Here is a 26,506-nt window from a genome sequence, read left to right on the forward strand (position 1 = left end):
TGTTAATAAAAACTAATATTTTAGCAATTATGCTGCTGTCCACTTTATTAAAGAATTAGAGGACTGTATCTCACTTTCAAATGAAATAAATTTGAATAAAGTGCAGCAAAAAATGTGTGTATGTAATTTAATATGCGTACAAGGAAGTCATGTGATGTCCACATCAGATATTTTTCTATTAAAATCAAAATGGGACTTCTTTATAATTATTATATCAAAGTGTAATAACTTTAATTCATTTTTAACATCTGTTTTTATCTAATATAAAATATACCAGATTCAAACATTAATAACCTTTTATTTTTTGTCTGATGAACCTTCTCAAAAGTACTGTCAACTAATCCAATTGAAATTGCAACTACATTTTTACGATATAAGCAATCACAATATTGGGAATTAGGAACACAAGTTTTGTCTTCTATAATGTTGCAGTAATAATTAACAATTTTGTCAACTTAATATTTGCCTTTTTTATTTTGTTCAGTCAGTCATAATATATGATAATATTAACAATATTAATGATTATTTGAGACTAGTAACATTATCACACTATATTATATTATACACTATTGTATAGTGTGATTATTAGAGACTTGATTTTATTAGTTTATACAAATCAATTACTAATTGGTTATTATTAAATGGTTAATTAATTTTTTACATTCATGGTTATTCTCATTATCCAGTAATGTAGTATTATAATGACTGTGTAATAATTTGTCTTTAACATTTAAAAAAAATTGTTATTTTGTTTATTTAAGTGGAGTTAATTAGCTCATTATTACTTAGATTGCCGCCAAAGAGAACCATGTCTAAAGCATTAACACTTACATCAGCTCGTAGAGGAGGCAGTGATGAATTATGGAGGCATACTAGAGAACCAATGAAACAACCTCTTTTAAGGAAATTGTCCGGTAAAGAAGAACTAGCAGAAGAAGCATGTTTTGCTTTTACTGCAATATTGAAATACTGTGGAGACCTCCCAGCAAAAAGAAGAAGTGGTAATGAATATACAGACCAAATATTTGATGGGCCTCTTAAACATGTGAGTTTCTTTCTTTAATTTTATAAAGTATAAAACATTTGAAACACATTATTTAGGGTTTAAAATAGTATTTCAGTTAAAAGTTCTGCTCACGTGAAAATTTATAAGAGCAATCAGTATTTCATATAGAATGAAATAAGACTTACAATCATTAGTAAATATAAATCATAAATCTTTACAATAGAAGTGTTATAAAAATTTTTGTAACCCTTTAGCTTTTACTTACTTATATCTACAGTCATACACAAAATAACAAACTGGCTACTACATCATATTTTGTATACTACAAACTATCATTTACATTACACATTCCATTCTATCGACTAAAGGATGTTCAGAGCAATTAAAATTTAGGACTGACCCTGGTATTTTTCCAATTGTTAATATTGATTCTGGTAGGAATCTAGTAGGAATTAGTTTCCATGAAGGAAACTAATTACTAACTTCCTTACCAAAACACTGAACAAATCTGTCTCATGTTTTCATAATTTTCATTTGCATTTGTACACTCATACCCCAAACCCTAGTAATAACAAACGATCTGCTACATTCACAAATTGAATTGCCAGTATATAAGAAGTTTACATATTCTTTAGAACTATTTGTTTTTAATATGTTATGTTTAGAGATTAAACTGTTTTGGGGAAAGAGTAATAATTTTTCATTTAGATATGTTTGATAAAACTGCAAGCTAGTACACTACAAGCATTCATAGATATTTTATAAATAGATATTCTATCTTATTAATGCTTTGAGTACCAGCTACTTAATAAATTTCCTTCTAGAACTACAGTTATTTATTTTAATCCTCTTTTATACTATGACCACAAAATCCCTTTCCATAAAAAGAAATAAACATTGTTAGCACTCCTCCATTGTCTGAACACAATTTTTTTTAGTCACCAAATGCACTTTGACATTTTCTTCATGTTGAAAGATCAAAGTCATAAAAACAGTATCTGACAGCAGTTTTCAACTCATAACATTTCTTAGTTATAACTGAGACATTTTTTCTTTAACGGAGTATATAACTCCAAAGGGAGTTATTACAGTTTCTGAACTTTATTACAGAAGTCTGAACTTCTAGGTGGCCACTGAATTTCGTAGCCTTTATCAATCCACCATCATTTAAAAAGTCTCCCCTTACTGTCTGAGCATACTGAACTATAGCTCCATCTTGCTGTAAAATAGCAGTTAATTTCATACCAATCATTTGAACTGAGGTATAAAGCTATTTTCAAACATATTAAAGTAAAAAATGCTGTTAACATTTCCCTCAAAAAAAGTATGGTCCAATCACCTGCTTTCAGATATCGCTCCCCACATCATTACATCTAAGGATTGTCTGTGATTTCCTCATAAAAGTGAGGATTTTCCTTATAATAAAAATACATGTTCCAAGATCTAATATTCAGGTAAATGGCACTTGTCAAGAGGAAAACTGGTTTCTGTAATTGAACATTAGGAAAATGCCTTAGAAAAAATTTGCGACATGTTTCTTAAAGCTATGTCCTGGTCAGAAAACTCATTAATATGAGCAGGCTCAAGGGTTGAAACCCAAGATCTTTTTTCATTATTTTGTAAAATGTTGGAACAGGAAATATTTAGCTCTGAAGATCTTTTCATGGTTATCTTAAGAGAAGATTGTAAACAATGTCAATATTGATATTGAAAATATTGAAAACAATATCAAGAGCTATTCAATCAACTGGAAGGATGCCAAGATCATTTCAAACAGAGGTCTGATCCAGCTTTTTTCAAACTGTTATTGTTGATTCCTGAAGGAATCTGATAAGAATCAGATAAATTCCGTAAAAGAAACTGATAACTAACCAAAACACTGAAAACAATATCAACTTCTAAAAACGTGACCACTTTATTGAATAAATGAAAGTAGCTGATTAACCTTTATAATCACCTGATCATATACAGTATTATCAACTTCTATGTTATGTCATGGAAAAGGTTTTTTGGTCATAAGAAATACCAGTTCATCTTAGTGTGTTTCAGACTGCTCTCTTCCAGACATTGGTACCCTCTCGATATCTCCCCACCTGTCACACAATAAATAGAATCTGTCAGTTTATTATACTGCATTGCAACCTAACAGATAGGCTCCATCACAAAATTTCTTGATGTTAGATTTAAAAATAATTTTTAAATTATATTAATTTTTCAAGAATTATTCTTGAAATAATAAGCAAAATGGATGTAAATAGATGTTTACAACCTAGTTTTAAAATACCTGTCAGTAATAATCAAATTACCATGAATTCTTCATGACCATTATCATAATTATCTTTCAGAAATGTAGTAAACTACTGTTTATTTATTATATCTTTACAAATTTAATATTTAGTATTATTTTTCCATTACACATCTTTTTTATGAACATATTGTAACGTTCATTATATCTTACTTTATAAAAAAGGAACTGCTTCTTAAGTTGATCTTACTGTAAAAAATATTTGATAACAGTTATCAATAATTGATTTCATTTTCTAAGAGCTAGTTTGTGTGATGAAAACTAGAAAGCTTTAAGAAATTCTGATTTTTCAACTTGTAGGACCTGCATGGGAGGGGGCTTGCACAGGTAGATGCTTGCACATTTGTTTTATGATTTACAATGAGTTTTAACTCATATTTTTTATTTTGTCAACACTTATCTGTAATTTAATAACTCACTTTAATTATTAATTTTAGATACTAAGTAATTTTACTAAATTGTGAACAGTTATGTATATAACATTCAGAGAAAGAGTTGTAGATATTTTTGAATGTGTTTTAAAATATTAAAAAGCACCATGTTTGTGAAAATTGATTGAAAATGCTCTGCTGAACTTAAAACAATTTTTTTTACACAGATGTAATAATGTATGTTACAAGTATTTATTAGTCAGTATTTTAAATTAATTCTATATGATGTATAAAACTTGTATTTCTATTTATATACTGTTTATTCTTGTATTCTTTCATATTTTATTTTTAATGTGTGAAATTTTTTGTGTGTTACACTAAATGATTGTTAGAAATAAAAAAATGTCAGTATTGTTTTGCACTGATCCATTTGTGAAATTGCCAAATAAATAATAATCCTAGGTTAAGGTCTAGGCAAAAAAAGAATAATTTGAAATAATCTTACTTCTCAATGAAATTACCTGAAATACAAACATTGTCAACATTTTATTGTTTAGGATAAAACTTTTTAATAATTATTACATAATTCTGACTGCCACATATTATATAGGGTACTATTGTGTAACATCCTCCACAGATATCACACCAGGAAGAGTTCTGCCAGTTAATTTAATATAAATCATTATTAATTACAACTGTAGAAAAGTAAATAAGGGTAACTGTATAAAATAGATGATTGTCTTAAGTTTTTGTATGAGAAAGACATCCTTTTGAGAAATATGATACAATTTTAAAGATTTCTTACAAACACTTTACATCAATAAAGTAAATTAAAAAAAATTATAATAATAATTGAATTTGTAGACAGAAAATAACATCTTACAATGTGCTTTTTTACTATATTATTCCTTAATCCCTTTTTAGCAAAGTTATTTTAATCAGTAGGCATCCAGACAAGAGAAGTACTTTTGGCTTTAATTTCATGGAAATAATATATCATTGTATTTCTTTTCTGTGTATACTCACATTGATACCAACAGGGAATGATATAATAATATTCACAAAAACAGCATTATTAAATTTCCATATATTTAAAAACAATTAATTGCTTTTTTTTTACTTAGAATTAGATCAGAATTGTAAATATACTAATTCCAAATATAATAATCAAGGTATACTTTATATAGCTGTTTCACATGAAATAAAATGTTTATAAAAAATTCATAAACCAAAATACCAGAAGTGATCATTTTTTTATTGCAATCCATTTATGAATAAAATGTAAGGGTTATGTTGAAAATTATATTAAATGTGTATTGGTAATAATAATAAAATCAGGTTTTGTAGACAACTTAACTCTTCAGATAATTTTTAAGCATGTAAACTGATATGAAAATGAATAATTAGACAGACCATTTTTTTCATACTGATTACCTCCAGGAATAAGTTATACAACTTTAATTTTTCAGGAAATCCTGAGGGATGAAATTTATTGCCAATTAATGAGACAGTTGACAGATAACAGAAATCGTCTTAGTGAAGAAAGAGGCTGGGAACTGATGTGGTTAGCTACTGGATTATTTGCTTGCAGTCAAGCCCTACTTAAGGTATATAAATGTAAACCCATTTACTTAAATTACCTATTTTTTTATTTTTTTTTTAATGTACTATCTGGTTATACTTACTCTTGTACACTTGATTATATAAAAACTGATGGGCACATAAAAATTCCTTCAGTTTATTAACTAATGCATTAAATGTAGCAATTTATTTTTTGGACCAAAAAAGCAATATAAAATGTTAATGTTTAAAATTTGTTTGGTCATTGATCTTTCCACTATTTTAATGTTATTTCCTTTTGTTTATGACTAACCTTGACATTTATTTTATCATACATCCTCAGTTATCTGTTTAGTAAATGAAGATTTTTGCCTTTAGCACAAATGTTTTCTTGCACATCCTTTTATCACCAAATATATTATATAATTCCTCATTTTTCTCTTCTCTGTCATATTTCATTATATTCGATTTATTTTTACTTATTTTAAAGCTGATTTTCTCTCTAATCAATAAATGTTTGCATTTCAGTATTTCTTCTAACTCATTTTTGATTTTAAAAACTGCCATCACAAATCCTAACATCTCTTTTTTCTCCTTAGATTTTTATTCCACTTCAAATGTGCCCTTCAGTTACTTGTACTGATTCTTATGTGAAAAGTCTTAAGTTACAATAAAGAAATAGAACACTTAAGAATGAATTTTACTAGACAAAATAAACAAATTTTTATACTTTGCAAAATAAATATTATTAAATTGCCAATAAATGTAAAAAAACTTAACAATAAGTATACAAAGAATTAAATTTAACCAAATTAGAATAAATCAATTCAGATTACTTAGATGATTTCATTGTTTTACAGTATAGTCATTGTCTTACTTCATTATTTTATTGTTTTATTATAGGAATTGACTACATTCCTTAGAACTCGTCGTCATCCTATTTCGCAGGATTCACTACAGCGCTTACAGAAAACTTTAAGAAATGGTCAAAGAAAGTACCCTCCTCATCAAGTTGAAGTTGAAGCCATACAACATAAGACTACTCAGATCTTTCATAAAGTGTATTTCCCTGATGATACTGATGAGGTTTGTATTATAATTTATAAACTATAGGTATAGTGCAGTACAGTATTATTATTTACTTTGTGTCAGATAATTTTAAAGTTAACTAGAGCCCAAGATAATAAATAAATGTTTGAAAGAATATTTCTAGCCTGATATATTTTTATTAATTTGTAGTTCACATCTTCCCGTACAAAATGTTTTACTATTAGATAAACAGATCTATTAAAATATTAGTTATTTGTGGTTGTAAATGAACTATACACTGCAGTTAAAACTACTCAAAGTGACAAAGATTTAAAACTATGATTAGTTCATTATTCTTATAGGGTGTGACCTAAAAGACAATTATTACCATTACAAAATAACATAAAAATGTTATTTAAATATAATAAATTAGTTGCATTATATTTTTAACTGTGTTAAAAAATAGAAACTACGAGGAATATCTCTAAAGTAAAGACCGCTGGGAAATTTCTCTCCTTAAGGTTGGCGAACCTGTCTGTAAGTTGTCACATTGTAGTATCTCTGATTACGTGTGAGTTATTACATTATAAAATGAATAGGAAAATCGATGTTGCTGCTGCCTGTGAAATATGTGGAGTATACATTTTTTAAGCCATTGAAACGTTAAGCCGGCTGAAATTCATAGGCAGTTGGTTGCTGTGTATGGTAATAATGTAATGAATGAAAGAAACATCTGAAAACAGTGTGAAAGGCTTAGAAGTAACAGAATTAATGTGTATGATGAAGAATGTTCATGTTGAAGAATGGGGAGGCCCTCAATCAATTTAATCGATGATGAAATCAAAAAAGATCGTTGCTCAACAATTTCTGACCTGACTCTTAAATCCCGTAAATCAGGCTAAAGGAGGGTTACTGCTTCTGATTAGGGTAGTTTCCCAAATATCCTAGAATCAAATATATCTGTCTATCCTAAGACACACACATCTTGTGTCCTGAAATCATTATCAGTAGATAATTTCAAGTCTTAATTTTTGTTCTGTTGACACCAAATACCTGACATCACTTTTACACTTTCTTATAGTAGTGTGATGAACTTAACATTATTTTGAATTTCATATTTTATAATTAGCAGGGGTGGCATCTCGGCTTTTTATTAAAGAAGTTTCTAGGTTTGAATTCCAGTCAGGGTGATATTTTTCACACACTGCAAAGTCATTCCTCATTAAAAGAAAGCATAGTTATTGTAATTGGGTCTAAGATCCTAGTTACTTCATGCATAAATAAATAAATAAATTAAAAGTACCATTGTGCATTATTTAAAGGTCCAGATTGACACTAGTGAAGAATGGAAAGAAAGTTCTGTCAGACTAAAGGTTCTCAACTTTTTACTTTCATAAAATTGTTTATTTTTATTTTTTAATAAGTTTTTATTATTTTTTTTTTTTTTTTTAATTATTATTTTATCTATTTCAGGCATTTGAAGTGGATTCTTCCACTCGTGCAAAAGACTTTTGTGCAAACATTGCGCAACGTTTGAATTTACGTTCTTGTGAAGGTTTCAGTCTTTTTGTTAAGATAGCAGATAAAGTAATATCAGTACCAGAAGGAGATTTTTTCTTTGATTTTGTCAGACACTTAACAGACTGGATTAAAAAGGCTCGGCCATCACGTGATGGTATGTACTTTTAATGGATGTATTTTTTGTAATATAGCTTTTACTTAATAAAAATAGAGCTAAATATTTACTTTAATCAATAGAGTAAATTTTAAATTATGAGTACGTAATATGAAATATGTCATAGTTATGTGAAAATTAGATTTTTCTGTTTTATTGTCATAATTATCACTAGACTATAATTATTATCATTCTAACTATCACTAGGAGAAGATAATAGGTAATACTAGGTATTAGTTTTAATATAATTAACACTGATATTTTCCATTAAGTAAAGCTTTCACATACAAAAATTAAAATTATTATTTTGAATAAAAATTGCACATTAGTTTGTTTTCCAAATACAGACTTTATTTATTTCTTCTTTTTAAAAGAAAGGTGTGAAAGAATGAAGTCGCCTGTAATTTGGATCTAGCTGAAGTTAGGAAGCCCCTTCAATTAAATCTGGTGGAGAATTAATAAATGAATTATATTTATTTTTGGACAAATTTAAGTTTACTTCACTACAGCTTTAAGTGACTCTTCATTGTGTTAAATCTTAATGTAAATTGAAGGGACTGAAATAATATATACAATAATATGTTTGGTGATGGCTGTGTGGTTTAGAAGTGAACATATTGTAAATTAAAATTCTCTATTCCACAGTTTAGAATATCTGAAAAACTAATAAATGATTTTATACTCCATATATTTAACACTGTTGATACTTGTACCACTTCTTGACATATTTATTTTAGCTTATAAATTAGAATAGATTAAGCAAGACGTTATTGGGTGGTAAAAATAAAATAGTGGTTTATTTAAAAGAAGTCGTGTAGTTATCATTATATACAATCATTTTCAACCTATCCTTTACAATATTTTACTTTTTTGTTAGATGTCTTTAATCACATGCTTTTAAATACTTAACAGCTAGAATAAAACACTGTTAACTAATTTTTTTTTTTTGTTCTTATGTTTTTTAATTATTTAAAAGAAATTTTTTGTTTTTAATTTAGGAGCTACACCACAGTTCACTTATCAGGTCTTCTTTATGAAGAAACTTTGGACAAATACAATTCCTGGGAAAGATCGTAACTCAGATCTGATTTTTCATTTTCATCAAGAACTACCAAAACTTCTGAGAGGTAACTCGACTTCCTTAAAGCTCCCCATATTTCCATCATTCTAATAATCATTAATTGTAATGTTTAATAAATTTCATTAATTAATAGATTACTATGTTTTAGTGAATAAATATTTACCTTACTAAACAAAAAAAAATTTAATGCTTGAAGCAAATATTACAATTATAGAAAACTAGATGAGTGTTGTGCACACTAATTTTTTTTATTGCATTTTCAGGTTACCACAAGTGTACAAAAGAAGAAGCAGCAAGACTTGCTGCTCTTGTATACAGAGTACGATTTGGAGAAAGTAAACAAGAATTACAGGCTATACCGTGAGTAAAATTTTATATTATTTATGAAATACATTATGATTGGATAAAGCAGACAGTTTCATTAGATTTCCTTCTAATTAATTAAAATGGATTAATTAAAATCATTAATAAAAGTTTTTGTGTTCAACTATCAGTTTCTCGTATACTGAAATTTGTTCACTTTTCTGTAATTACTGTAATTTTTTTTAAATCTTTTCTTTCTCTCAGAAGCAGGATGTGGTCAGTTAAAATATTCTAAAATTGATTTACAATTGCAAATTTAAAAAAAAAAACTTTATGCATTGGGTGCTCCACTTTCTAATGATGTACTTATTCATATTTACATAACAAGACAACTTATAAAATTTCCTTTTTTTAAGTATTTTGTCTTAAGCTTGAATCAATTTTTTTAAAACAAGTTTTCTTTCGAAAAATAGCACTCTAAAATTAATGTTAACATTTAAGTTAATATAATTACAAAATAATAATATAATGTAGTAAACTTTAAAATTCAACTGTTTATTTTTATTCTAGTCAAATGCTTCGAGAATTAATACCTGGAGATCTTCTCAAGATACAGAGCGCAACTGACTGGAAAAGAGCAATTGTTGCTGCATACAACCAGGATGCAGGTAAGAAACATAAATTAATGTTAAAAACAATTATGAAATAAAATTATATACAATTACTGTCATTTAATTTCTTTTTATTAATTCAGATACTTTTAAATGTAAGTTTATTTTTAGCACATATCCTTTTTAGCCAACTGTAGTTTTTTTTTATTTACAGCAGTTAATGAGCATATTTTTAATTAATTTCCAACTAGTGCTCTCCAGGCGTTAGCAAACTTTTATTCCAAACATCCTGTCGTCATTGAAATTTACAATGCAATCGCTGAGTTGAATAATCGCAACACAGAAGTAAGTTTTTGCTGGGTCCCTAGCCACATAGGGATTCCAGGTAATGAACAAGCAGATTATGCTGTCAAAGAAGCGTGTATTCAACCTTCTTTTACCAACCGAGTTACTACCCTTGATTTAATTAATCGTGTAAAACAATCACTGAGAGCAGGGTGGCAAAGTGACTGGGCAACTACCATCGATAGATAATAAACTTCAACGGATTAAAAATTCAGTGTTGCCATGGGACTCCTCTTGCAGAAAAACTCTACGAAGAAGTAGTCCTCTGCCGATTACAGATAGGGCATACAAGGATCACACACGAGTACCTAATGTCAGGAGGACACGCACCCCTATGCACATGATGTAACTGCCACATGACTGTGCACCACATTCTCATAGACTGTATATGTTATGCGGCATTGCATCGTAAGTTTAATCTACCCAAAAACATCCGTGGTATATTGTACAATGATAATGAAATTTTGAACCGGATGTTTCTGTTTTTGCGTAGTACTAGGTTACTACAAAAAATTTAATATTATCACATATATTTTTGTGCTAGAAGAGTTTTTGATAATTTTTTTTCCTTTACTTTCAATTTTGATTTTTTTGGTTCTATGTCTTTAATTTTATTATCAGAGTAGGGAGCCTTTTGCACTCCCTATCGGAATTAGTCAAGTTTTATATAGTTAGCGTTTTCAATTATTTTAGCTTTCATATTTTAAAGACTCCGTCTGCGATATTAGTTTTGAGTTTTATTTCACTTTTTTAACTTCTGTTTTAATAGATTTTTTATTATATAATTTATATTAATTTTAAACCTTATTTAGTTTTATTATTTTAGTGTTATTTTACTTCTTTATTAAAGAAATATCCAGGCGATGATAATGCACAGGCGTTTTTCACCCCCAAACAAAAGCAAAAAACAAAACGAAATAGTTCCATGAAGAATTTGTTCAATCAGGGAGGAAACATCTTTGGTCATTTAAACTTGAAGAGAGAGCTGTCCTTACTCTTGACCCCACTGTCCACCACAACCACCTGCTAGCTGATATGCTGCAGTCACGAGATGGAAACATCAGAGGTAATGTTCTTGTCAAAAAATACTATGGCATTGATCCAGCCACTGGAGTAGGGTATTATAAAGGCATGTAAAGTGCATTACTGCCATGAACTGTTCAGTTCTCTAGTGAACTGTGACGAGGAAAGAGATAGTTTCCTTAAGCCCATCAATCTGAAAACAGTTGCATATTCAGTATTTCTTGCATGGGATAGCATTACTCTGGCTACAATTCATAACTGCTGGAGAAAATATTCCAGTAAAGAATATCATGTCAGGGAAGGGGGATAATAAGCATAATTTTTTGTCTTTTTTAATCAGTTATTGCTTTGCTTGATATCTTCAGACTGAATTTTCTGATTTTTATGAAATTTGTTGAGACTATTGAATATGTATCATTGATACTATTTCATTTTGGTTACAATTGGTCAGAGTGTTGGAAATATACAGTCGTCATGGGTCTCATATCTCAAATGTTTGAGATATGAGACCCATATCTCAAAGGTATAAATGGTCTGTACCTTGAGTAGACCAAAAAGAGTAGATTGGTCTACTCTTTTTTAGTGTATAAAAAAGAGTAGAATATTTTTTTACATAATTCTTTACTCACCTATTTACATACTTTAATATATCACTTAACTTTCCTCTCCAGGAAATTTTGCAATGTTTGCTGATTTTTTTATTCTTTAAAATAATTTTGATCAAGCGAAATGCTGCTGTTGAGCTGTGACTACATCAAGAGTTATTTATTCCAACGATCATATTTATTTTAATGATTTTAAAATGCCTCCATAAATCTAAATGTAAATAAACATATTTTTTGTTTTTTTTTTACAGGCATGAACCCTGAAGATGCTAAAATAACATTCTTAAAAATAATTTATAGATGGCCAACTTTTGGATCAGCATTTTTTGAAGTTAAACAAACAACTGAACCAAACTATCCTGAAATGCTTTTAATAGCTATAAATAAACATGGTGTCAGTCTTATTCACCCACAAACTAAGGTAACTATTTTTTTTTTTCTTGCTTGTAAACTGGTACACAAACATTGGCTCATTCTGTGGTCAGCTAAAGGTAAAATTAATCCCAGAGCAATATACATCTACAAACCTGTATAGTTACAGACATGAATGGTTAGAATCTGCCATCATGTCAGTTTTGATGAAATAAAAATGTTGCATTAAAGATTTATTAAGTATGTAGATTTAATGATGCATGAAAACCCTTTGAAAGATTTGAATCAGTTTGAACAGCAGTAGATTGTTATATTAAGATGATTAATTATTAATTTATGGATTGATACTTATTTAATTATTAAAATATTTTAATTAAATCATCACCTAAATCGGTTAGTTATTTCTCAAAATGATCCAAGTGTACTAACAGTTTTAAAGCAATCTCAAACAGATGTAGCTAACTCTTGTAGTACTCCTGTTTACCTGAGGTGCTTTATGATATTTAATTTTTTCCGTGAGTGCCAAAAAATTGTTTTTTTCAAACATTATTTTTGTGATATGAAAAAAAATTGAGCTAGGTTTATTTATTTGTTAGTTGAAATAACAAGTTAAATTTTTTATTTTGTAGTGCTTGTTGGTCAGAGTACAAGAATATATTTATAAAGAGTAGGAATTACCAGGTGTGTAAATATGAACCGGAATTTTTATGTACGTTTACTCTACGAAAATGATAAAAAATATTTTATTCAAAATATTGTCCATCGCTAGCTATACATTTTTCCCATCTCTCTGACAATTTATGAAAGCCACACCAAAAAAACTGTTGCTCTTTTGAGGCAAACCAGTCATCAAGCCATTTTCGTACATTTTCATAAGAAGTGAAGCGCTGCGCAGCAAGTGCGTGTTCCATCAATACAAATAAATAGTAGTCGGACGGAACCAAGTCTGGTAAGTAAGCTACATGCAAAAGTATTTCCCAACTGAACGCTTCAATCATTTCCTTGACCTATTTTGCTGTGTGTAATGGTGCATTATCATGAACTAAAATCACTTTGTGTTGCCTTTTTTTAAATTCTGGTCGTTTTTCACGCAATGCTTGATTCAAATTGATAATTTGTTATTGGTAGCATTCAGTATTAATGGTTTCGCCAGGCTTTAGCAGCGTATAATAGATCACACCCTTCTGATCCCACCAAAGACAGAACATTGTCTTCTTTCCATAGCAATTTGGCGTTGAAATCAATGTCAGTTTGACTGGAGTTGCCCATGATCTTTTATGCTTAGGATTCTCAAAATATATCCTCTTTTCATCACCTGTCACAAATCAATGGAAAAATGACTTTTCTTATGTACCTGGCAAGCAGCATTTCGCAAGTGGTTTTTCAGTTTTCTAGCTGTTTTTTATCCAGTTCATGTGGAACCCATTTTCCCATTTTCTGGATCTTTCCCATGGCTTTCAAACATATGGAGACGGCTTCTCATGTTACATTTAATTGATCCATGAGGTGTTGTTGCGTTTGAGCATCATCCTCATCCAACAATGCTTGCAATTCGCTGTCTTCAAACCTTTTTGGTGGTCATCCACATTCTTCGTTTCTTACGTCAAAATAACCACTTTTGAATTTGTTTTTTTAAACCATTCAAAGCACTGTGATTTACCAAGAGTATGCTCACCATAAGCTTTGACAAGCTTACAATGAGCTCGTAAGCTTCGAGCTTCGAACTCAAAATCACATCGATGAGCTCGATGTGATTTTGCAGCAGTTTTCTTTAAATGGTAAGAGAAAATCAATGCTGTCTGCAAATCATAGTTTGTAGATACAAAACTCCACATGTTCAATGCTAATTAAAACTGTGCTATTGTATGAAAATTGTGTAGTTGCGAGTTGAAAATCTTTGTCAGCTATCAAAGAAAGAAAATGGTGCCAATGGTGCAGTTTGACGGTAACTACATTGACAGCTAGGGCCATCTAAGGGCAAATTCTGGTTTCATCTTTACATACCTGGTATACATATATACATATACATATAGCTTACACATATATATACAGCTTTTTTTTATTGGTAGGTTAATCTTACCAATTTAATTTCCATTAATTGATTTTTGCAGGAACGTGCATTTTCAATTGGTATTGAATTTTATAACTACATTGAAACATATTCATTTCATAATTGGTCAATTTGTCAAATATTTTTTCCATTTTCAAAATGTTGAAATTTATTAAGAACATTTATGCAAATTCTGCTATCCAGTACTGGAATGTATTCCAGTACTTATCTATGTTTAAATATCTAAACATATCTATCTACATTTAATATGTAAATATCTATATATTTAATATGTCAAACTTATCTGTTTAAATTGCTTCTGGTAATGCAATGGATTCTTCTGATAATGTACTTTTTGGAATGGAGCACTTTCTATTACACATAAGCCAGTACGGAAGGATTAAATAGTAGTATTGACCACCTTAACTCACTGTTGACTTGCTTCATTATGAGTTATTTTTATTATTAGTTACCTGAATGAGTTAGACTCGTTCAGGTAACTAACTGTTAGCTTATATTGAACTCAGATTCATTTGACAAGAATTCATTTTTAAAAAGTTTTATTTTGGGTTATAAGTAACAATGTTTTTGTTTTTGTTTTTTTTTTAAATGTTGGCCAGACAGTATTATAAAATACAAGGGTTGTTTTGAGCCTCAACATGAAAATTGCAGCACTCATCAGAAAAAGTTTAGGAAATGCATTCGCACATGCGTTGAAGGGTACTCACTAAAATTTCAACCATTTTGGACGCTTAGTTGTTGTTTGAAAAATTGTTCAAGTAAGTCATTGTGAGTGTTTTTTGTGAAAATGGAAAAAATTTAATATCGTCCCGTGATTAAATATTTCCATTTTAAAGGCAATACACCTATGCAAGTTAAAACCGAGTGAACGCTGTTTACGGGCACTCTGGCTCATCATTTGCCACCATGAAAAGATGGGCAGCTGAATTTTTGGGACGGCCAAAAACTGCAACCACCATTGATATCATTGAAAAAGTTCACCAAATGGTACTGGATAACTTATAAATTAAGGTTAGAGAAATAGCAGAGGCTATGTGCATATCAAAAGAATGTGTTTGTTATATAATATTTGAAGAATTGGATATGCGTAAGCTATCCACGCATTGGGTGCTGCATTTGCTCACTTTGGACCAAAACACATTCGAATGAGCATTTCCAAGCCCCTGGTGATGTAGTTTAAGCAAAATGAGTCAGATTTTTTACATCGATTCATAACTGTAGATGAAACATGGATCAACCACTACACTCCTGATACAAAACAACAGTCAAAACAGTGGACTGCAAGGTGAACCTGCTGCTAAAAAAGCAAAGAGAGTTCCATTAGCTGGGAAGGTGATGGTGACTGTTGGTTCAGATAGTAACGGTATTTTATTTGTCGATTATCTTCAAAAAGGTAAAACAATAATGGAATAGTATTATGCATCATTACTTGACAAGCTGAAGGCAGAAATTGCAAAAAAGGACCACATTTGAAAAAGAAGAAAGTGCTTTTCTATCACGACAGTGCGCCTGCTCACACTTTGAAGGTCGCCATGGCTAAAATTCACGAATTACACTTTGAATTGGTATACCACTCACCGTACTCACCAGATCTGGGCCCAAGCGACTTTTTCTTGTTTCCTGACCTTAAAGTTTCGCTTGGAGAAAAGATATTTTCATTAGACGAGGAGATGATCACATACGTAAATGCCTATTTTGCGGAGAAAGATGCCATTTACTATTTGGAAGGGTTAAAGACGTTAGAGCATCGCTAAAAAAAGTGTATCGACTTGAAAGGAGACTTTGCTGAAAAATAAACTTAATTTGACAGAAAAAATACATCTTTCTGTATTAGACTAAAAACTTTTCAGATAATCCTCGTATACTTCCCACATCTGAGTTACCAAGATTTCACACATGCTTCTAACTTACTGCAATGCACTCAAAAAGTTGCTGTATAGTGGAATTATGGAAGTGTAATGGCAAAACTTTCTTAATTATTATTATTTTTTTTTTTTATTTCATTATTTTATAGAAATGGATATTAGAATAACTGGAGTTGTTTATAAAGATGTTGAAAATGACCTTCTCCAACATCAGTGCACACTGCACACATTTCAGTTTGTTTTTAAACACTTTAACCATCTTATGTACTGGAATGTCTTGTTTGTTTGTCGTTATTGCTTTTTTTAGTTCGTCAATCATGTATGATCTGTTGGAATACAGTGCTTGTTTCTCTGTCTCCTATAGAAAGTAATCTGAAGGAGTCAGATGGGCAGTTGTGTAGCCCAGAAACCCAATAAAATGATTCATTCACCAAAGACATTTAGTAAAATGTCATTGACCTTTTAGCTGTACGCGTTGTGTTGCCATCTTGTTGGAATCACCCGTGATTGATTTCCACTTCTATTACTGATTAAGGAAGTTTGTTAAAATAGTACAATAACAATCACTATTGATTGAAACTGTATTTTCAAAAAAGATTGGACCCACAATATGAGTTCTGTGCACATTGACCCAGACTCCAATTTTCACTTCATGCAAAGATTGTTCGTTTAATTCGTGGGGGTTAGTTAGGTTTTTTGTGAACTAGTATACCCTCTCAGAAGAAACCACGCTTCATCTATAAGAGATGTAATGTTGAGGATACATATAGAATTTTGGTCAATAAAATGTTTAAACTATTGACAATAATTTAGTCTTTTGGCATGATCTGTAGGTTTCAGTAATTTTCTTATATGTACAGTAGCAAGTCTGATAAATTGCTGCCATGCTAATTTACACACTGACTGTGATGGACTTCTGGCCATAGCATCCAAAATATCAACGAGCTTCTGTTCATTTAGTTTAGGTGGTCTTCCACAGAGTCTGTTCAACATTTTTTGATAAGAGTTCAAACTGCATTGTAGTGAGGAACAAGAGTATTTGGAAACTTTTCAGAAAACTGGTGATTCACTAAATCAATATACTTGTCATCTTCACGAAAGACATGTTCAACAAGAAAAATGTATTCTTTTACTGAAAGAACAATTGCATTTCTCACAACTATTGATTCCTATAAACAAAACAACACGAAATGAAACATGAACAATGACAACTCAACAATTGAGGTCTTGGTTTATTACTAAGTAATGCCCAATGAACCCACAAGGTCAAAAGAACCAACCTAATGGCGAAAGAACAGATTGCACCACATAATTCTGAAGCATTTTCTGCACAGCAATTTTCTGAATGCTTTGTATAAAGGTTTCACCTAGATATTTATACAGTATATATGAGAATTCTGATAACCTTGCATTATACTCTATAAAAGAAAAACTATACAAATATCTTAATATTTGTTTAAAAAATAAATTTGTATGTACCTACTAATACATGCAATTTTTTTTTTTTTATTGCGCGTGAGCACTATGAATATTGTTAAATTTTGAAGCAAACTCGATAAGAAACAAGTAGTTACAATAATCACAGTTTAAGTTATTAATTGGGAGAATTATTTACTTACATAATTAATAGCTAAGAACAGGAATTGAATTTAGATGTAAAATATTTTATGCCAGATTTTACTAGTTTAAAGAATTTTATAATACTATAATAAATCCTTTTAGCACTTATAGCATCAGTTTGTTCTCCATCATTGCTGTAACAGAGTGAAACATTTACTGAAGAAATATACATAAAATTATTGTACTATTATGAAACAATAATGTTTTTGGAAGTGGGATTAAAGTACCTATATAATTGTGTATACTTCATAATTTAGGATCAATGTTTTGAAGTAGATTGAAAACCTAAAAAGCAGTCATTGAATACAAAGATAAGAAATAGTGCTAGTTCAACAACAACATACTTGCTGTTCACCCTGGTATATAAACTTAATTAATGACTGTACTACTTGGGCTTACTTTTCTTAGAGTGTAAAGTTTGTGATTTCTAAAATTATAGTTAGTAATTTTAGAATATTTAGAACTAGTGACTAGAATACATAATTTCAAGAGCAATATGATGAAAGGTAAAAAAATTCTTAAAGCAACAATTGTTATATGTAGAAAAAAGAAATTGAAAATTCTTTTGGCATATGGTAGTTCTGTTGACAAGTACTAGAAACACAGTAAAGTGGTGTATATGTTTGATTTATGATAATATATATGTTTTTAGTACTAAATAAATTTATTTTGTTTGCAGGATATTTTGGTAACACATCCTTTTACAAGGATATCAAATTGGTCATCAGGAAATACATATTTTCATATGACAATCGGTAACCTAGTGAGGGGTTCAAAATTATTATGTGAAACATCCCTTGGTTATAAAATGGATGATTTATTAACATCATACATTTCTCTTATGTTAACTAATATGAATAAACAACGCAGCATTCGTGTAAAATAGAACTGATCTATATTTATTATTAACTTTTCTTTTTATGAATGATGTAATTATGCATATGGTTGACGTAATAATATTTTATAATTTTTAATGACAGTATTTTGCCATACATCACAGGTTCTCCATATTTTATTTAAGATAATATTTTATAAGTATATAGTTACGTATTTATTTATTTATTAAGTAAAATAATACTATAATATCAGTGTACTGAATCTAATCATCTTTTATATGGCATACATAGTTTCCTAATATTTCTCCAATACCGACCAGTATAATACAACTAAATTAATATTGCATTTTATCTACAAACATACATATCCACTATATTTTCTCATACGAATATAATTTTTTAACAAGTTTGTTTTGACTATTATATTTTAAATTATAAAATTTATATTAATTAGTCACATTTGTAAAACAACTATAATTTAAATATTTCACATATTATTCTAATATAAGTAAGATTTTTCTCATGTTTTCTTTGTACTGGTATAATATTTTATTGAAATATTTCTTTATGTATTAGTTACAATTATCTAATCTATGAAATAATAAATCATAGTTTTAAAAAAAAAAATGCATTCAACTGCAAAAGCAGTGTACAGTGCAATTCAAAACTGTAGTGCAGTGTTTTTCTTACTGTTTTAATCTCTAGAAAAAATTCATTGGTTTTTATTTCCTGTATATTTTTATTTTACTGCACACTGAATTTTATTACATATTTTGTAGATTAAATGTTGCTATTTCATAACAGCTTTGAGCTACACACAATACTGTCAGCAGCAAATATGAAGTGATCTTTTATAAACAAAATAGTGAATAGTGATCTTTATAAACAAAATTTTTTATAGTTTTATTTCTTGATAAAATAACATTGAGTAACTTAATAATTTTTAGTATTTTTTTAATAATTTTTTTTTTGAGGTCAATATAGAGACAAATGTCTCTATAATGACCACTACGGAAAGTATCATTATAATGGTATATTTTTAAGAACTATGAATCTATGGTAGAAAGCAGAAGATCCATATTTAGTATTTTTTATTGTTATAAACATATTTCTGTAGGCATTATTCTTAGAAAGAGTATGGCCACATTTATATTTTATTTATTTATTATTCATTATTGTTAATTTTTTAATGAAATTAATTCATATTAACTTTCTGATCATAGTTTTTAGTCTTAAGATCTGGTTTGTGTATAATTAAAGAATAATTTTATACTCTGAATGAATTACTGACTCGCATTAGATTTTAACCGTAGATTAAATACGATTGAATTTGTATATTAATGTATTTAACCATTTTAAAAATTGTTTATGTAGTTTATTTATATAAATAATATAATTAGTTAATACAGTGATTCCCAAACTGTGCATAGCGGCACTCCGGGGAGCTGCAGCCTCTTCACAGGGGTGCTGCGAAATATTGTAAGAGCTTCATTATTAATTGAACCAAGACATTTAAATGATTAATTTAATGGTAATAAAGTAAAAAAATAGTGAAGATACATGAGTTTTATTTATTTTTATCTCTTACGAGTAGTCATACTTTTACTAGGATAGAGCACCATGAAAAATTTTAATTGTAAAAAGGCACCGCAACTAAGAAAAGTTTGGGAACCACTGATTTAATAATTTCCCTTTTAGTGGGACCTTTTTTAATTTTATTAATTTTTTTATTTCTGTTTTTTTTCTAAATTAATTTTTTTTCAGTGTTTATACTAGAGTTAATTTCACCTATTAAGTGGAAAATATATGTATATAATAATGCATTGTTTCCATAAAAAGATGTACATTATTTTTTATACTGCCAATAATCTTCATCGCGGCTGTGAAACATGTAAAGCATCTGAGATGTAAGCAACAGTAGTTTTCTAAGAGAAAGTGTTATTATGCAGCCAATTACTGTGGTGAATAGTGTTACTTGTAGGGCTGAATATCAACTGCATTTCAAAGATCTGACATGTTTATGGGCACAATACGTTCACCACAATGAGCAAATCAACTTACCCCTCATTTTTGTCCCATAAGCCCTGGCATTTTACTTGTTTTCCTGAAAATTTCTATCCACATTTGGGAATCATTGGTGTCTTATTTCAAAGTTTCTTTAACCATTTACTTATGATGCCAAATATGCATACAATGAATTAATAGATGCTTATCTGATCAAAATTGCATGAAGTTTATAAAAATGCATGAACTCTTCACAGTATGGTGTAGCCTGACATGCATATTTATTTAATTTTTATTTTTATTAAACATTGTTTTTATCCTTCTGTACCAATTTTTTATTTGATTTTATAGCTGCTACTCTCAACATTCAGTTGAATAGTCCTATCAACATTTTTTTTTACTAATCTTATTCTATCTAGAGATTTTTTAGGTACTCTATATTTGTACTGTCAGTAAGTAGTTTAGTAATTAATGTAAACTAAACTGAAAGCTATTGTTAAAAAGTTTATGAAATTTTACTCGCAAACATTAAAAAATTTAAATATGGTAAATTATTTTCTAAAACCGGGATGGTAATATAAGTTCTTTTTTTTAAATACTGGATTACTCCTTTCATGATATTCATTGTATAACATTAAATTATTTTTTTAATGAAAGTTGTACCTACATACTCCTATATATAACAATAAATCCATTATGTTAAAATAAAAGCTAATTTAAATATTCTTAAGTCTTTATGATTTATGATTTTAAGAATAATTAGTTCAGTATAATTTTGTTAAAATTCACTTTTTTTTAAATTTCTTTATCATTTGTATTTAATAATTTATATAATTAAAGCTTGTATATAGTAATGTATTATTGATACTTCTCTTAAGCTCAAGAAGTCGGTTATAAGTTTACATAAGTAATAAAAATATGAAAATAAATATTTAAATTTATATCTTTGTAAATTGTGTTAATTACAAAAAAAATTTTACTGTATAAAAAAAAATAAATACTTTACTTGTAAAAAAATTTTATAAAACGTTATATTTAATGTAACATTTTAAGAATCTATAAAACATAAATATTTAATTTTAATCCTACATTTTGAGATTACTATAGTATCTTTGAATGATTGTAAATCAGTTGCAATTCTGAAATTTCAGAACCTGAGCTAGTTTTATTCATTACACTGAGCTTGAAGGGTTTCATCAAATATATAATTTTCTTATTTTAATTGGGTTTGATGGATTTTTTGGGGGGGTTACTTTACCTTAGGCAAGACTGCTTTAATATGAACTCATCCTCAGAATCAGATGGATTAGGTGGATTATTCACCCCTGCACCTCCTTGGTTATCTTTATACAAATGATCTTGACCAACGTCATGGAATCTGTTCGGCCTGCAGCATAGTCCCAGTGATATTATATGAGTTAAGTATGCTAAATTTTCTTGAGCATGCTTTCCTTTGTTGTCAGATATGATGCACAACCACCATATTCTGTGGTGTCCTCTCCACAATAGTCACATTCCACAGAGGGTCTCAACATCCACCACACAGGTATGTTTTAAACAACTGTGACTAGTAAGAAATGGGTTAACTTATTCTCCAGTTCCCTCTGCTTACAGTCCAGGCATTTCTGGAAATCTTGGTTCAGTCTTAAGTCCATTTGTCCTTCGTTGACTGATCCAAAATCTACTGTGGACAAGTGATACCTCTACATCTGCCTAACTTGCCAACTGCTCCGTTACATCTCCCTCTTCTGAATAAGGAGATCCAGAGGTATAATTCCAGCCAAAACAATCTCAGAAGAACTGACAGTACACAAAATTGCATTGTGATCTGAAAGAATCTCAAGCTCCAGAACTTTTCACTAATGGTCCACAGGGTCTTGGAAAAGTTACATTGATGTAGGAGGCCTGTTATAAGTAGGGCATTGCCTTGATTAAGGAAGCTGAATGCTGCCTTGGCCATTGCTTCATAGAGAAAGGATCTGCAGCTGTCACTCACTGTTTCAAAATTTGTATATTTAAATATGTGTTGAAAGAAAGAATGAAATTAATGAAACCAGAAATTTAATTAAAAACTTTTCTTAACTGTTTAATATACATTGTAATGGTGTAGCCTACTGTAAATTTCATAGTTACTCTCATGGGGATTTAAAATTCCCAAAATAAGACATCCAAACATTTCTTACTATGAACAACAGAAATACTGGGCATACCATCAGAATCAGTGTTATAAATACCTGAAAAACACATTGCAGTGGTTTTTTACAAATTTAAAATTAGATAGTTACAACCCATTGTAACTAAGTTACAAATATGTACCTCTTTATTACTTAATACATTCCTATATCCTAAAATATGTACTATATTTTAAATGCTAACATAAAATTTTTTAATCCTTTAGTAATTATTATCTTTGTATATAAACACAGTAATATCATCTGCAAAGAGGATATCATCTATGACATAGATGATAATCTAGACAATGGTGATAGATTTGAGGAACAGATCAATTACAATGAAGTATAAATAATTAAATATAAGCCCCAGACTACAATTAAACATGGTATAAGGAAGAGCAAGGAATTAAGGATACTTTATTGTAGTAAAGACATACATTTATTTGGTATGTTTATTAAAAAAATTAATTTAGTCATTTGTTTAAAGACTGTCAGGCATGTTTAACCAGTTGTTAGCAAGCTCCTCTAAACTGTAGGATTAAGTTTTTTTATTAAACAGAAGTACAGAACTAAGTCACATATTTTTCTGAGATTGCAAGAAAAAGAAATAGATTTTTTTTATTCCCTTTGTTAATTCATTTAAAATAGCTTCTAAAAAATATAAAATAGTTGTCAGTCAATTATGTTTATCAAGAAAATTTCAGTCTTTTTTGCATATATTTTTTTCAAATAATTTAGAATATATAGATAATAATAAAATTGGTCCAAAATTTGTAAATCACATGTAAAAACTCTGTTATGTTGATAAAGAAGGTCTAAAGCCGTTGGAAGGTACTTAGTTTGTGAAAAATGTATTAATTATATTTGCAAGAGGGATCACAATAGTATCTACAACTTCTTGTAAAGTAGAAGCAGAAATTTCACTAAAATCAATTATTTAGTATTTATATTTAAAACAAGTTTATTACTTCTTTAGTATCAGAAAATAAAGATGCTGATTTGTCAACAAAAATATTAAAGTTGAACTTCTTTGTTAAAATAGATAATAAATAATTAAAAATCATCAGTAAAGAACTTATTAAACTTCACAGCTTCTTGTGTAGGAGATGTTATGTCAAAAACAGTTCTTTTGTTTTTTGTGAAAAATGGAAATTCTACTTACATTTTTATTAATATCCTACATACTTAACTTTACTGTAGATAGTTAACTTTTAGTACTGGAGATAGTATTATATACTAATTATCATATAGTAGAAGACATTTATTGTTTCTCTCTGCATTATACGTAGATTACCTGACCAGACTCCATTCTCCATGTCTCAAGAGTAAGATGAAGGTATGGTAGTTTTAGTGTATGTTAACAGTTTTGTGAAACTTCATTCAATCACTTTTTTTTGTTTTAGAAAATACATTATTCATATTTTATGTAACGCTAACAAAATAATGGATGTAGCTCTAAGAAAACATTCCTAAATCTTTTTTTCTGCATACCAGTATGACTTTCAACACCTTTTAAGTATGATGCTGACTTACTTATAGTGATTGCTGTTTTTAAACACATTACGTAAAGCGGCTCCTTTTCACTTTGAAGAAGAGGTTTTTGTGTGGCCACAAAAACAATTACTTTATTACAGGATCAGTAATTTGTGAGAAAATATAAAATTGAACTAGATGATCTTTTATTCACTTAAAGTACAGACTTTGCAACAAAAGAACAATCTATTCAACATAGCTATTTGATGCATAGCATTTAACTGAACAGAAAGCTGGCTGTCCAGCTAAAAAGCTAAATACAGAAACTAGAAATCAATGATATGAGAAAAAGGATCATGCAAGTCAAAAGCACATGCCAAGGAAGATTGGATAAATGTTGCTTTCTGGTATGCCATAATTTTGTATTTAGATACAAAGAATTGCATACTTTGGCGGCATCAAATAAAATATTCATCGCCTCACATTTGAAGTTTTCAGTTAATTAGTGCCAGTATTACTATGATAAGAATTTCTGTCAGCCTTTAGTTAAGAGTTGCAAATAGTTTATAAACTTATATATTCTGATTGATACTATAAAACTTAAAATTTGATCTTAAATTTTTTCATTATCAATACAATCCAGTTAATACAGGTTACTTTTAGTGAAGAATAAATTATATAATAATTGAGCAAATTTAATAATGGGACATTACTCATTTGGCTCTTCCTTTGGACATGTTTTCTTACTTCTACATAAGGAAAGATAATACTTTACTTTTTCAATAATAGTGAATAACTTAATTTTTTTTTCAAAAGTTATATAGTTTAATACAGTTATAAGTTAATACAGTATTAGCATGTACAGCGCAATATATAGATTAAGTAGATATTAGGTATTATTTACCCACACAATAAATCTTTATAGGTATTAGTTCTTGATAACCATAGTAAAACTATAGTTTATATACTCGTATTTTCATAACGCAGAATTGTGCAGTATAGTTTAAAGACAAATAATATTAACAATCAGCCACATGTAATGTGAGTCCACTGGACAAACTAAGATGATTATAATGAATCAATGCTCATAGAAAATGTTTATTTTTTCACTGGAAAAAAAATACAGTTGCTTCCATAATATGCTTTAGTTTTATTCAATATCACTGATGATGAACCAAGTATTATCAGATATATAGCATTCAGTTTTTGAGATAGAGATATATGAGTGTATTTGAAGAAGTTAAAAGGGCGAGCTTATTGGGGAAGCTTATTAGTTAAGCACTTAAGATCCAATTTGAATTTTTTACTACCAATAAATAGAATAACAGTTCTTAGCGTGGACTATAAACAGAGCAGTCTCGAACCCGGGTTCGAATCCCAGTCAGGCATGGCATTTTCATATGCGCTACAAGTCATTCATCTCATCCTCTAAAGCAATACCTAACAGTGGTTTCGGAATTTAAAAAAAAAAGTCTCTTAAAAACTGCATGAATATCTACGGTATTAATTGTACAGGTCTTGATATCCCTAACACAAGTCCAAAGAGTATTGGAACTAAAATTCATGTAATATCCTAGGGAAGAAAAAATCAAGTATAAAAGAAGGGATGAATATTAAGAATGATCTGCAAGAATGCACCATCCCTACAAAAGAGGCAGTCTGGAATAACCTGAGAAAAAATTAATTATATATAAACATAATATAAAACTAAGAAGATCAAAAGTGAACTAAGTTAAAAACAAAAAAGTAATAAAAAGAGTGAATGAAAATAGAAGCTTGATCCAATTCAGAATAGAAACTCTAAATTATTAGAACATAACATAAAAGGGGATTAATTAAAACATTGCTATAAGGATCAATAAATAAATACAAAAAAGAAAGGCCAGAAAAAAATAACATTTATAGAGATATAAAAGAAAATGGGAGCTATAAAGATACATAAAGTTTAACTGGAAATTGGAGACAGTCATGATGCATCTCAGAGTAGATGAGAAATTTGTAACAGCATTAAATTAAATGCAGTTGGAGACGCGTATGTGTGTGCAAGATATAACTGAGCTACTTAACACCGAACAAGCTGTGTCGAATAACTGCAGTTCGAGACGGCCTGGATCGTTTTAAGTTGCTCAGTTTATATATACACACACAAACGTCCCGAACCGCAGTTATTTTAGTGT

At 29.1% G+C, this 26,506-nt stretch overlaps 1 protein-coding gene across 2 annotated transcripts in view; it reads left to right on the forward strand.

Annotated features, from left to right (window-relative positions):
- Nucleotides 1–21,699, forward strand: part of ck (unconventional myosin-VIIa ck) — a 303,003-nt gene extending 281,304 nt beyond the window's left edge. For both annotated transcript variants that reach the window (XM_075355398.1, XM_075355399.1), the window contains exons 31-39: nucleotides 790–1,045; nucleotides 5,152–5,289; nucleotides 6,146–6,328; nucleotides 7,745–7,946; nucleotides 8,945–9,073; nucleotides 9,291–9,387; nucleotides 9,901–9,998; nucleotides 12,166–12,335; nucleotides 18,522–21,699. In XM_075355398.1, coding sequence (XP_075211513.1) covers nucleotides 790–1,045; nucleotides 5,152–5,289; nucleotides 6,146–6,328; nucleotides 7,745–7,946; nucleotides 8,945–9,073; nucleotides 9,291–9,387; nucleotides 9,901–9,998; nucleotides 12,166–12,335; nucleotides 18,522–18,728 — 1,480 coding nt within the window. In that variant the 3' untranslated portion in view covers nucleotides 18,729–21,699. The remainder of the gene's footprint in view (nucleotides 1–789; nucleotides 1,046–5,151; nucleotides 5,290–6,145; nucleotides 6,329–7,744; nucleotides 7,947–8,944; nucleotides 9,074–9,290; nucleotides 9,388–9,900; nucleotides 9,999–12,165; nucleotides 12,336–18,521) is intronic.
- The last annotated feature ends 4,807 nt before the right edge of the window (nucleotides 21,700–26,506 follow it).

Source organism: Lycorma delicatula, chromosome 2 (genome assembly GCF_047948215.1).
Source record: "Lycorma delicatula isolate Av1 chromosome 2, ASM4794821v1, whole genome shotgun sequence".
NCBI lineage: Eukaryota > Metazoa > Arthropoda > Insecta > Hemiptera > Fulgoridae > Lycorma > Lycorma delicatula.